We start from the raw sequence: 13,526 nt of genomic DNA, 5'->3' as shown, positions 1-13,526 counted from the left end.
ACAGTGTGTCTCAATCATTTAACTTTTACATCATGTGTCTCTGAAATTTGGGATTTGCTGCCACCTACAGGCTGCTTTGTGTATCATAATGAGAGTATGACAAACAGAAGGGGACAGATTTTTACACATATACTAAATAAGTGTTATTCAGCTTGTATAAACACAGCTGAATTTAATATCCTTGACATTTTTTTTTGTTTTTATGCAAGAGTCAATTTACAACATTGTGTCAACTATACAGTGTGGGCAAATACAGCTGTGATGAAGGTTCAAAGGACAGTCATAAATGTGTTTACACACGAGCTTTACCATCAGCAGTGCCATTTACGGAAGGTTTTAGGTGGCACAGGCAGACCTGTTTTCCTGTCAGGAAACTTTATCAAGCATTTCAATGGCCAAAGGAAAAAAGATGTCATAATTCTGAATCATTTCTTCGTAGAGTTAACTGTTTCTAAAGTTAGTAAGTAACTGATGTCTGATTATTCACTGGAAACAACTGTATTACACAGAAAAGAGGGTGTGTGCGTGAGTCTGCGGTCACTTCCAGCAACTGAAAAGGAAGGAGGAAGTATGCAAGAGATACCATCTGGTGGGGTGAAAGAAAGCAGCTCAATGAGGCATGGCATCAGAATATTATATACTTGTAATTTGATTCTTCAATTATATACAATACAACATAAATGTAATATCAGATCTGTTAGTTTCAGTGAGACTGGGCTAAATGTGAAGATGTTAAAGAGGAGCCAGTTTGCTGATAAAACTATAGTAAATATGCCTGTTCAAACAGAGCACGAGGAAGGTCTTTGCATTTTATTACTGCTGGTATTGACTTTATTTATATTGCCATGTATGGTAGCCCACACTGAATGGTTTGACAGCAGCCACAGATCAACATAATCATTATTTTTACAGTAATACATTGTAGATATGACTTAAGTGCTGAATAGATGTAAAAGAGAGTGATTAAGCAAGACAAGTGCACCAAAAAAAAAAAAAAATCAGTATGATTTATTGATCCTATTATTGATCCTGATCCAAGAGATGAGACAGCCAAAGCATGAGGTCATGAATTGTCATTATTAATCATGCTAATATACATATATTGGTTTATTGGGTCGCTGTTTTTCCCGTCTTGTTTGTCGAAGCCATGCAGCCTAGTTATTGCTTTTTAGGGCAGATGATTTGCATAGATGTGGGACTGCTCTGTCACTGGCTTTCAGTGGTCATAAAAGATAGAAGGTTATCCATAAACCCAACACAGAGGAAAAGCCGAGGGTTGGTGAGTGTTTGTGAACGAAAAGAGACGCAGAAGAAGTGATATTTTTCTTTCTGGATAAATCATAATCATGCCACATGAGGAAACGATTAAGAAAATGCTGCCTAAGGTAAGAATAATCATCAGTTATTAAAGGAATTCTCTCTAAATCAACATATACTGTGGATTATGTGTATTTTTTTCACTTTTTGTTTCGTATTCTTTTGTTTTGAAGACGTATCTTCGCAAACATGTGGCCAGTGAAATAAGCATGGTGCTGACTCACTTCAAAAGCCTTGTGCCCATGATGGATAGATACGGTAATAACTGCTGACAGTCTGTTAATGAACTTATTCAGCATGTGCTCAAAATAACATTTATTTATTAATGTTCACAGTTTACAACGATGGAGCCACAAAGGACTTGATGAGTCTAACTGGAACCATTCCTGTCATGTATAGTGGTAACAGTGACTTTGCATTTTACACAGTTTGACCCTTTAAACAGCTACATTATTAATAGAAGCTGACTTTGATGTGGATTCTGATCTATTTCAATTAAAATAAGAGAGATTAAGCTTATTATTTCTCAGAATATGCTGGATAAACTAACTTTTTCACATGTTCTGATACAAGACAAGACTTACAACATCCCTGTGTGCCTGTGGATTGAGGAGACCTACCCCCAAACTGCTCCCATCTGCTACGTCACACCTACACGTGAGATGATGATCATCAGTGGGAAGTTCATCTCCAAGAATGGTGAAGTTATGCTGCCGTACCTGGAGGAATGGAATGTGAGAATTTAACATGTATTTTGTATTCTTTAACAATAACTGACATCGGGGTTATTACTGATGCCATGCTACATTGATGTGACTTTTTCCTTTCTTCTATCAGGGTGAATGTGACCTAACTGGCCTACTGCAGGTGATGGTTGCCATGTTTGGAGACTTCCCTCCAGTATGTATGCAGCCTCATCCAGAGCCTGAACAAGCTCCTTGTAAGTAAAACTCACACAGGCAACAAGCAAGCCTCCATGTGGTTTCAAAACAACACCATCTATGCCCTAGATACAAGTTCATGCTGATAAGATAGATCCAAGATTCATGATAGCGTGACACATCAGTTTGAATCTAGGTTCATCGCTCATAAATCTAGGGCTGAAAAGACTTCTCCCTTGTCAACATGTTTATGAACTCTGTGACTGATAAGGACTCCTCTAAAAATGCAAAAATTTTCTTGTAGGTTGGCTACAGTTCCAGAGAAATGCAGAGGTGCTTTCAAAGACAGATGGAAGTTTGTATCTGCATATATCCACAGAGGATGGTCTACCTTTTCAGCGAGAACATGAAACCAACTGTTAATATTTTGTGGGATTAGACAAGGATATTTTACTGTGTGTGTAGTGCCTGTGATGAAGTGGTAATCCTGTATACAGTGTTAGATGGTATCCATTTATTATGTTATGTTACTTTGTTGACAATTTCAGAAAAAATAGCATGTTGCTTTCTATTCTTCAAATGATTTAGAGTGCAAATATCAAGCAGCACCTGATGAAATGAAAACACATTGACTGTTTGGTGTGTATGTACTGACGTCATTTTAATATGCTTTTGTAATTTGGCATTTGAATGCCTGTGTGTAAAAGGCTCCAATTGCTTTACAAGTGGCTCATAAAACTGTACCTTGACCTCAACCAAAAGCATTTATTGTGTTCTTATCCACAAATGTTGTGGACTTTTGACCAGTAAACAGAAATGTTGGTAATTTAAAGAACACTCACGCAGCTGTGTGCAGCCCAAAAAACCTGATAACTAAGAACAAAAAGTAAGGAAATTTGTGTTTAGTAGATTATTTCTTTGTTGTAACAATGCTTCTTGGCAAAAAATCTTAGAAAGCCTGTTTATTTCCCTTTTAAATGGTGCCACATTTGTAAGGAACATGCATTTGTGGGATGAGCAGCAGAGCTGAGCATGTGGGTTGCGCCCATGAAAAATTTGTCAAATCTTCTCTGCCAATGCCGAACAGCTTTTTTTTTTTTTTTTTTTGCTGTTGACTCTTGTTTGGTGTTGTTTGGTGGATTGGATGATTGAAGTCTGAAGAAACAAGACATATTGACAGTCTAACAATTTATTCATTTAACAAACAGGAGCCTCAGTAGCGCCATAGTAGTGACTTGTTTCGTAAAAAGTTGCAGTGGAAGCGTTAGCTATTAACCTCAACTTTTTACACAGAAAATTAAGTCAAAACTTTCCCCAAGGACAGGACGATGAAGGTCTCTGTAAGTAAAGAGTATGGTCTAGACACTATATGAAAAGTGTCCTGAGATAACTTTTATCATGATTTTGAGCTATATGAATAAAAACTGGCTTGTTGTATAAAGTAACTGATTGATTCTGGTATTGTAAATAATGAGTAATTGAGGGATACGTTCAATAGAAAAAAAAAAGTTTTATAAAATGACTTAGTAGACTACACTTTAGATTTTGCCCTATATGTGATGTGTGATAAAAACTCACCAAATTGGGACCAAGCCTTGGGAACCACACATCTACTGAAAATTTAATAGAAATGCTAAAAAACCACAGGCCTTTACATCTATATATTGGTCCTTGGCTTTTTAATGTCTAATATCTTGATCTTTTGTGCATCTCGCCTGTTTTGTTGCTTTTGTTGTTTAAAAAAATATATGTTTCTCTCTTGAATGCTGTTTATTTTGTATTAACTGTGTTGTAGTAAAGCCTAATTTCCACCATTTACTGAAATAGATACGTCATCTTTCTTCTTTTCCTAGTGCTAAAAGGCTACAAATAGATAGATACATGAATAAAAAATAAATAAATAGCTAAACACTGTTGTTAACGTCATAGTCAGACCGGAATCATACAGGCAGACCGGAAGCTGTCAGTGGAATACCGGAAATTCCTTTTGTTGACCATCGGATATTTGTTTTTCGCTCCTCCTGAGAACTTTTAATTATCTGTTTCCTGTTCTTACTTAATTTATTGAAGCTTGACACGTTAACAACCGTGACATCGCTCTTGTTGGACTGAAGGGTGTCATATAGACACCTAATAATTCGCTTAATAGTTGTCGGGCCCGAGGCTGGGCTAACTTTAGCCTAGCTAGCAATCAGTGAAGTCTTGCTAGCTAGCGTTAGCTTGCGTTAGCTGCCGCTCTAGCTGGCTTGTAAGTCGGCCGTTCGCTTACTTAACTTATTAATAAGAACGGTGTAAACAAAAACTCAAAAACAATGGCAGTTGTCAACGAGGGTGCCCTGAAGAAAATGCTGAAGGTAAGTGTTGCGGCACTTGCTGCCCAACTGTAGCACGTTAGCTTAGTCACCGATACCAAACATGAAACTAGCGATTAGCAGGGTAACATTTCCTGGAATGGGTAATGCTCAATAAACGGCCCATTCTCCATTTAAGTCTAGTACGTTTAACATTTGGTTTTGATAAATGATTACTAGTGTGATGCCTGTAGCAGATACACCTTGTACAAATCTTCGTGTCAACCAGCATCTTACAATATAGAATAGCCACCCAGCTAACATCATTAGCATGTTAACTATAAACATGACCTATGACTAAGCCACCATTCTTAGTTTTATATGTGGCTGCTTTGTTGATGCCTTTCAATTATGGACAGGATCAGAGTAAAAATTAATAATACATTAATAACACAGACTTAAGTGTAATCTGTGTGGATGTCTGAGTGATAGGCGGTTCCACCCCTCTTTTTAAGGAATTTAATTATTTCCAAAGTTTGTAACTTTGTTGGTGAGGTAACAACTTTTCAAATTCATACCACAAATTTTGTCGATGAAGACCAGATAGAAAACCTTTTGTATATAAGCAGACAGCAGGTACAACAACTGCAAACTATCGGCTATGCCAAAATGACTTCATAAGTAAATAACTTCGAACTCCAACTTGAACTTTCAGTATACTGACACACGTTTTTTTCCCCTTTCATCTTTTGTTGTCCTTATCCAGCAATATAAATACAGAGATCTGACCGTGCGTGAGATAACCAATGTCATCTCCCAGTACAAGGACTTGAAGCCGGTTATGGATGCTTACGGTAAATTAAATCATACTGATCTTCTGTTCTTAACTGTCTGGTCTCAGTGTTTGTATGCTTATATGGTTGTATATGTCCAAATTGTTTAGCTGGTTGACATGAGATGTTCTTCTATTTCAGTGTTTAATGATGGCTCCACAAGAGACCTGATGAGCTTGACAGGAACTGTTCCAGTGAGCTACAGAGGTAAAGAATGTTTACCTTGCTTTAAAAAAAAAAATCACATTGTTCCTTTGTAGAATCTGAAAGACTGGGACATAAAAGGTTAAGTGGGAAGTTTCTGTTTAGTGTTGTTTCTTTGCTCACCTTCTCTTTCTGTCTTGTGTGCTCACAATAGCTTATAAACAAACGTGTCATTTGTAGGCTCAAGCAGAGTAAGCAGGAAATGGGCAAAAATGCCTTTTTGTGTCATCTGAGGCAAGAATCTGCCTGAAGCAAAACACATACAATCTCAGAGGAAGCATGTGTACCTGCAAACAAACGTCATCTTGTACTATGTTGCTCTATTTCTTCTTTAATGTGCAAGCTTTCCTACTGTTCTGATATTATGACTTAAGTCACATTCAAGAAATGGAACACATCTTTTGACAGAACATTTTATAGTGACTTTCAAATCAAACCCATAGTTTCCCAACTTTGTAGGTTAGGATTACTAGTGCATATTGCTATCTTGCTTTCTATCAAAACAAAGTAGCAGTAGATTTTTAGACTGTAAAATAAAAATTTGTTTGATATACAGTACATCATAATTGTTGTTTAATTCATATAGAGGTTCTTATTACTCCAGAAAAAAAACGAAAACAGAAGTGTGCCTCAAAATAACAAAGTTTCTCAAGTGTGAATGGTGAAGCGATGAGAATTTTAAGTCTTAAAAACATTTAATATAATCAAATATTACAACAAAGTGTGTGTTTCTGTTTCCTGTAGGCAATGTCTACAACATCCCAGTGTGTCTGTGGTTGCTGGACACATATCCCTACAACCCTCCCATATGTTTTGTCAAACCTACCAGCGCTATGATGATCAAAACTGGCAAACACATCGATGCCAACGGCAAGATCTACCTGCCTTATCTACATGAGTGGAAGCATGTGAGTGTGACGTCTTCAGTCAATACTTTTAATCATACAGTGTTTATTTAGGGAAAGACTGTGAACTGTTTAGAATGTAAAAACATAGATTCGAAAAGAAAGAAAGAACATTTAAAGAGCAATACAAACACATTGCGTCATGCTGTCATAGAGGAATTAAGGTCTCACTGCAGTATTGACATGTTTAAAATCTGTAGAAGTGGTTCTATCACTGTATCATACAACACTGTTAGTATAAAGGTAATTTAAACTGTAGCTTTCTGGAATATTTGGCAATATGTCTATGATTACCAGTCAGTCAGCACAAAATGGCGCAATCATGATGGCCATAAATGTACCTGTGGCTGTAGATAATATCTGAACAGTGGCTTGGCTGTTGATCATTTGAAAAAGCTTCCTGTATTTGTTGTCTTGCTTAATTAAACATTCCCCTCACTGTATGTCTTACAGCCTCAGTCAGACCTGTATGGTCTGATCCAGGTGATGATTGTGGTTTTTGGAGAGGAGCCTCCTGTGTTTTCTCGCCCCACCACACAAGCCCCCTACCAAGCGTTCCAAGCAGCTGGACCCCCTAACCGTGAGTGACGTACATTTTTGTTGTGAACAGGGTGATCCAAGGGGCCAATGCATTGTCTAAAAGAGTAAGAAGAACAGGCTGATCCACAGACTGTTTTCATACAGAGTGATATGCTAAGAGAAGTACTAACATACTGAATGCTTCTCAGTACACTGAAACATGCTTCTAATATCAGTGATAGCAGTCTAAATATTAGAAACTTTTCTCAGTATAAAACAATGCAGTTCATAAGCACCACCCACTACAGCTTCCAAAATATCCATAAAGTTGAATAAACACTTTTCTAAAACAGAAAGAAACTTTATGACCTTCATGAAGGTACGTTTAATTACAAGGCCTAATTAAACTGCTTTAGGTTTAGCTAGGTGTACCTAAAAAACTGCTAACTGTGTGTAATATATTCCAATTATTAATTGACTAAAGCACAGTTGGTAACTTTTATGAAATTAACTTTTTGTTATATTTACTGAAATTGTCGCTATATTCTGAAAGAAGCACATGAGACGCATAACCTGCGAAAAAAATCATGTTCCTCCATCTCGTCCTATTGCTTCTATGGCATTTGCTAGAATCTATCACAATGCACTAAAAACAACCAATCAGAGCCGAGGAGACTCCAACACAGCTGTCAATCACTGCTCCCAAACCGCGGTCAATCTGTCAAACTAGGCAGCGCTGATCAAATATAAATCAAGATTCTGTTCCTGCATTGCCTGTTTCTCACCTCAAATGTTTTCAGAAACAAATTTTAGGGTACTGTTCAGCTGTATAATGAGAACGTTTGTGACCCGTCTGCCATGATGGGTAAAGTCGAGCCAAGAACTCAGCACGGCCCACTGGCTGGACCAGCTATGAAAGTTACCATCTACAGCTTTAATTGTAATTTCACACATGATGAAACACTTACAAAATTACAAAATTACAAAATAAGCGTGGGTCATATTCAGTTCCTCAAATTACTATGAATAAGAAAGCATTTCCAGACTTCTTACTTGAGTGAATCTTGAACAGATATGTTACTTACCACAATTATGTGAGCTTTTACTTATACCATAGCTTATTATTTTGTATATTAGAGACGAAAGGTTGATATTGTAATGCAGCAAACAACAGATTTAGCATAGCCATACATGCTCCCCTGTGTATGCATTCACTCTTAAATTAATTTCGGTTTTGAGTTAAATTTACGATTTTCATTTTCATGTTGTGGCAGATGTTTAGCTAATTTCTCAGCAGAATGTCAGGAGTCATGTTCAATATATTATGTTAGTAGAAGTTTTGTATTATTGTTGATATATATTGGTATACGTGCCTTATTTCTGCCTTACAGTTCAGGTGATGCATTTATTTCCTTAAGCACTAGATGGAGCTAAGATATCACTTCAGCACACCACGGAAAACTGAATATGTTTTTGTGATAATGAAAGAGATAAAGAATATTTCAAACTGTTTGTCCTCAGATCTGATTCCTTCACAATCTCTCTCTACCTCAGCTTCCTATATGCCTGGCATGCCTGCGGTCTCACCCTATGGCCCCAGTCCTAACCCAGGGTAAGATGTTCACTAAGCAGATCTGAACCTTTCCTCCAGATAAGAGTGTGTAGTGTATTTCCAAACAAACCTGTCCTGGCATGTTTGTTTTCATAGTTTCTTCAGCAGCATATCGCACAGAAGCATATATGGTAGTGACTCTGTACGACTGGCTCACTTATGTTTATCACTGAAAGTTAAAGTTGGAAGTTATAGGAAGAATGACCTATTTCTTGATCATTCAACTATTTGCAGAGGCTATCCAGGATACCAGTACCCAGGGGGCAACTCTTACCCAGCCACTGCTGGACCTGCACACTACCCCACCCAGACCCCGGTTTCCACAGTGGGTATGTATCACATTTAGTATCTGGGGTGCTTTATTTCCCTTTCTTGTGGGCACATTTTAAAGTTTAAAATTAGCACAGGTTTCAGATGTTTTCACAAACGGCACAAGCACAGCAAAATTAATATGTCCACTCAGAACCTGTCATTGTCTGCACCTGCAGGTTTCCTTTATGTCTTAATATAACAATAGAATAATTCAATACTTCATTCAGCCCGGAAAAAACAATACAATTTCTCCTTTCCTCAGCCTTTAAATGACCCTGAGTTGAGACACTTGACCTTTTGACTCAAACTCTTTCGCCCTCTCCGTGACTTCAGTGGTGCGCCGAGCCGCCAGTGAAAGGTCGTTAGTGTAACCAGAGTGGGGAGCATTAAAGGTTAAAGGGTAGGATGGATCTGAAGGGAAAGGCACAGTCCCCCCCGTCCAGCCATCACACCCTACACCTCAGACACAGTGTTATATTTAGAATGGAAACAGTAACTCCACACAAAGACAGACCTATGATCAGGGTACCCATCTGCTGCCCCCAAATCCGTTGGCAGCACTGTACTGAAATGCAAGTGAAGGACCAGCACGCAGGAGGGGCTTTGAGCTGACTCCTATATTTAGTAAAGGAGGAGAAATGGGTTTGACCGTTCAGAGTGCTCAGATCTCAAGACTGAATCAACTCTGACATTTGTAGTGCTGACTCCAGACTGCACATGAGGTGGTCTTCATCCCTCTGTGCTTTTACACTTACATAACCTGGTATTTGTTGGCTTTTAGGCTTATGTAATTCTCATGTACATATACCTGGGAACAAAATATCATAAAACCTGTAGCATGGAATTATATTGAGTTTGTGAACACTAACAGAATTTTGATAAAAAAAACATGACAAAAAATGCAAGCACCTGAACACCCCTCTGCTCACCCCTCCTTTTCCAAGCATGTAGTACAACCTATGGTGACCTTCAGATAATGGAAAAATGTTACTGGCCCTCTCTAGAGCCAGTGTTTGGTTTGTCCACTCTGGGCTACTGTAGAAACATGGTGATACAACATGGTGGAAGAGGACACGCTCCCCATGTAGATATGAAGGGCTCATTTTAAGCTAACGAAAACCAAACGGTTCTTAGATCCAGGCGATTATACATAAATGAAAGCATTAGAGGTGTAACGGTTCACAAAATTCCCGGTTTGCTTCATTATGGCACTGTGGTGTGTCACAGTTTGATATGTTTTCCATACAGCAAAATATAGGAAATGCCAGAGATATTTCCTTGATTTTTAAAATTTTAAATGTATGAAAACTAACTACGTTACTACTGATAATAGAGTGCATAGTATCAGTGTCATTTCTATTGCCAACTGTGTCAGCATTGAGTTTGCTATGTCCCCCGAGCTCTCTGAGCTCTTTCAGTCTAATAAATACATGAATAAACATCCCTGTAAAATGCCACAATTATATGAACACAATCTAATAAGCCGTCACTCACATACCTTTCAGTCGTTAAGCCAGAATCGCCTACCTGGTCCGCCAGCAGTTACTTCTCAGTCACTGCTGTGGGTGTGTGCTTTGTAATAACATTAGCTGTTGAACGAGAGGCTAAGGCCGCACAGCAGCGCTCGCTCCCTGATTCGGAGTGTGTGTGTGCTGTGACTGTGAGTGCTACTGGCTTAGCAGCTAAAGAGGGTCTGTCCCTGCACAACAGCTCGTGCTTTGGCTCAGGGGTCGTGTATGTTACTGTACTTCTGTGTTAGCTGCTAAGGAGAGTCTGCAGCTGTGTTGGGGCTCGTTCTTTGGTTCAGTGTGTTTTCATCCCCCACTCTCTCTTGCAATCGCCCCCATAATTACAGCGAAACTTGAGTGACCCCAAACACCAGGCCTGTAGGTTATTGAAGGAGCCTCTATTTTCAGTCTGGTAATGGTGTTACTAACCATCCTGCAACGAGGTAGCTTAGCATAGTGGGCCTCCCAGTGTGTCTCACTGGAGTGCAATGTTTTGGTTTGGGGATGGGAGGGGCAGACAGCATGTTGCCTGCTCTGTTGTGTGGGCTGCCTTGTTCACCAAAAGCCTCGTACTGAACGGCTCGATACAAATATGTGTATTGTTACACCCCTAGAAAACATGCTTATGACTATTACACTCCGTTTCTGCCAGTAGATCCCCATAAATCCTACAAACTGCTCCTTTAAATAAAGTGGCATAACAGCTCCACGTTGAACAACTGTGACCTGAGGATCCCTTACTCTGATGACTTTCTTTTTCCTAATTAACATGGAAATTGAGCACTACTGGGATTCATTTATTTCTATGGCGAGAACACAGAAGTAGATCTATCTGGATTAAAAACAAGTGCATGTATGTATGTTCGGCATGTTCATACTAAACTGGATTGTTACCTGGATATTGTTTTTTTGTTATTACTGTTACTTTTTGTATTGTTTGTCCGCTGTCTCACGTCACTTCCTAACCTCTTTGTCTTAAGGCCCAAGAAGTGACGGCACCATTGGCGAGGACACCATTCGCGCATCTCTGATTTCAGCCGTGAGCGACAAGCTTCGCTGGAGAATGAAGGAGGAGATGGACAGAGCCCAGGCAGAGTTGGACGCCCTGAAGCGAACAGAGGAGGATCTGAAGAAGGGACATCAGAAACTGGAGGAGATGGTCTCAAGATTGGACCAGGAAGTGGTGAGAGATCCTTCACTTCTTAATATTATACCTATATTTTTTCTTCCCCCTTATACAGCTGATTTTTCTTTAATAACAAAAATCATCTGGTTTCTACTAGTCTGAAGTCGACAGGAATATCGAGCTGCTGAAGAGAAAGGACGAGGAGCTGAGCGAGGCCCTGGAGAAGATGGAGAACCAGTCGGAGAACAATGACATCGACGACGTCATTGTGCCCACAGCTCCACTGTACAAACAGATCCTGAACCTGTATGCTGAAGAGAACGCGATTGAGGACACTATCTTCTACCTGGGGGAGGCCCTCCGCAGGGGCGTCATAGACCTGGAGGTTTTTCTTAAGGTAACCACATCAACACAACTACACCTAATGTCTAACATGATGTCTACTGACCCATTTGTGGTTTTTAAACTAATGACTTGTATTCCGTTCTGTTACAGCACGTACGGCTTCTGTCCAGGAAGCAGTTCCAGCTTCGTGCCCTCATGCAGAAAGCCCGCAAGACTGCCGGCCTTAGTGACCTCTACTGACCCTCGCCGACGACCCGGAAACATTCATATCTTCATGCTTTCTTACTCTCTTCTCTTCCTCCACTCTTTTATTCCCTTTTTGTCTTCGTGTAGCTGTCCTCTTTTGAATCTCTCCATCAAATCTGTTGTGAGACAGAAATCTGAACAACAGAACATTCATTCATTCATGAAGAACGGACTGTCCACATCTCGTAGGACATCATTTGTGTTTTGATCTGACAGAATACTTCTTTGAGATCATGATGCATTAACAGTCGCGACCCATTTGCAAGATATGGCATTACTTTTGTGACCCACTGTGACGAGTCTCTGTGGCGTAGCTGGGTTGGCGCACAGTGAATTAAAGAGGTGACCTGTATGCGTTGCACCACAGGGGCAGCCTGCAGGTGCTGTTTGCGATCCCTTTCGCCAGACAAAGTCATTTGGCTAGTAAGCACAAATTGTTAGGGGCTAGTAAAGAGGGGCTTTGTAGAGAGCTGCAAATGTCCAGCCCTCTCATAATGAAAAGGTTACGCTCTGATATAAATACCCAGGGCAACCTTTCAGGAGGGACAGCGGGTTCAGCCTCAGGATTTAATGCTCTCTGGGTCATGTTCAGTAGCCGTGGGGTCAAAGGGATCATTTTTCATACAGTAGAGGTGATGATGAACATGGATATGAACTGTGAGTGTTTTAATGGGTAAAGTTTGAGCTTCTCTGCCACTCGACTACACTATTATTTGTATTTCCTGTGTCTCTTTATAAGGGTGAGTGAGGTTCTTCGTGTCGGCTGCTCAGGTCTGCCCTTCAGTCTGACTGCATTAACCAGTCAATCGTACTCTGTACAGCGTCTTTAAAGTGGATGACAGTCTTCACATACTTTATTCTAAGGGATTACAAAGGAAATCCCGTATTTGTTTCTTTACTGTTCTGTTTTCCTTGTGCTGTTCACTTATTCTCAGTCCTGCTGAGGTTTAGGTTTTCAGTAAACGGGAGAAAAGTTGTGAATAAAGTGTGTCGGAGGGTACAAAAAAAAAAAGTACTAATCAAGAAGTTAACTTATGTAAAGTTTAAAAACAGGTCTCATTTAAATTAGCCTTTTACTAAATGCACTTTGAATTGTATGATAGAATATCTGCTGTTATTTTTTTTTCTTGTTTCCAATTCAACCATAGACCACCTGTTCTTTTATATCTGTAGATTAATGTAAATCAGTACAAATAAAAGAAATCTGATTTAGTGGTTCATCTCTTTGTCGTCATTTCATTTGGTCAGTATTTCACTGTATTCTTTGTCACACACAAACCACAGAAAGTATTAAAACATTTACACTGCCATATATAGAAGCTTGGGAATCCATTTGGATCTCCTGCATTAAAACCTCTTATCTGCCTCATGTATCGACCCATATCTGTGCACGAAGAGCGGCTGAGTCAGCTGCTCTGCAAACACAC

General features: G+C 39.4%; 2 protein-coding genes across 3 annotated transcripts; both read left to right on the top strand.

The window, feature by feature from the left end:
- The first annotated feature begins 1,229 nt into the window (after nucleotides 1-1,229).
- Nucleotides 1,230-4,007, top strand: zgc:123278 (uncharacterized protein LOC641569 homolog). Its single transcript, XM_050072422.1, has 6 exons — nucleotides 1,230-1,385; nucleotides 1,491-1,575; nucleotides 1,653-1,718; nucleotides 1,891-2,051; nucleotides 2,155-2,257; nucleotides 2,503-4,007. The coding sequence occupies exons 1-6, from the start codon at nucleotides 1,347-1,349 to the stop codon at nucleotides 2,619-2,621; spliced, it is 573 nt and encodes a 190-aa protein (XP_049928379.1). The 5' UTR covers nucleotides 1,230-1,346; the 3' UTR covers nucleotides 2,622-4,007.
- Nucleotides 4,008-4,155: 148 nt separating this feature from the next.
- Nucleotides 4,156-13,319, top strand: tsg101a (tumor susceptibility 101a). 2 transcript variants are annotated; one of them, XM_050072419.1, is made up of 10 exons: nucleotides 4,156-4,552; nucleotides 5,256-5,343; nucleotides 5,464-5,529; nucleotides 6,271-6,434; nucleotides 6,885-7,011; nucleotides 8,472-8,562; nucleotides 8,797-8,891; nucleotides 11,363-11,565; nucleotides 11,666-11,905; nucleotides 12,004-13,319. In XM_050072419.1, exons 1-10 carry the CDS (start codon nucleotides 4,511-4,513, stop codon nucleotides 12,091-12,093), a joined length of 1,206 nt encoding a protein of 401 aa, XP_049928376.1. In that variant the 5' UTR covers nucleotides 4,156-4,510; the 3' UTR covers nucleotides 12,094-13,319. The 2 variants fall into 2 exon arrangements, with proteins under 2 accessions (XP_049928376.1, XP_049928377.1); XM_050072420.1 differs by having other exon boundaries at nucleotides 4,157-4,552; nucleotides 8,505-8,562.
- The last annotated feature ends 207 nt before the right edge of the window (nucleotides 13,320-13,526 follow it).

This window comes from Epinephelus moara, chromosome 20 (assembly GCF_006386435.1).
Source record: "Epinephelus moara isolate mb chromosome 20, YSFRI_EMoa_1.0, whole genome shotgun sequence".
Taxonomy (NCBI): domain Eukaryota; kingdom Metazoa; phylum Chordata; class Actinopteri; order Perciformes; family Serranidae; genus Epinephelus; species Epinephelus moara.
The sequence above is the reverse complement of the archived record's forward strand: the minus strand, read 5'-3'. Positions and strand labels throughout refer to the sequence as shown.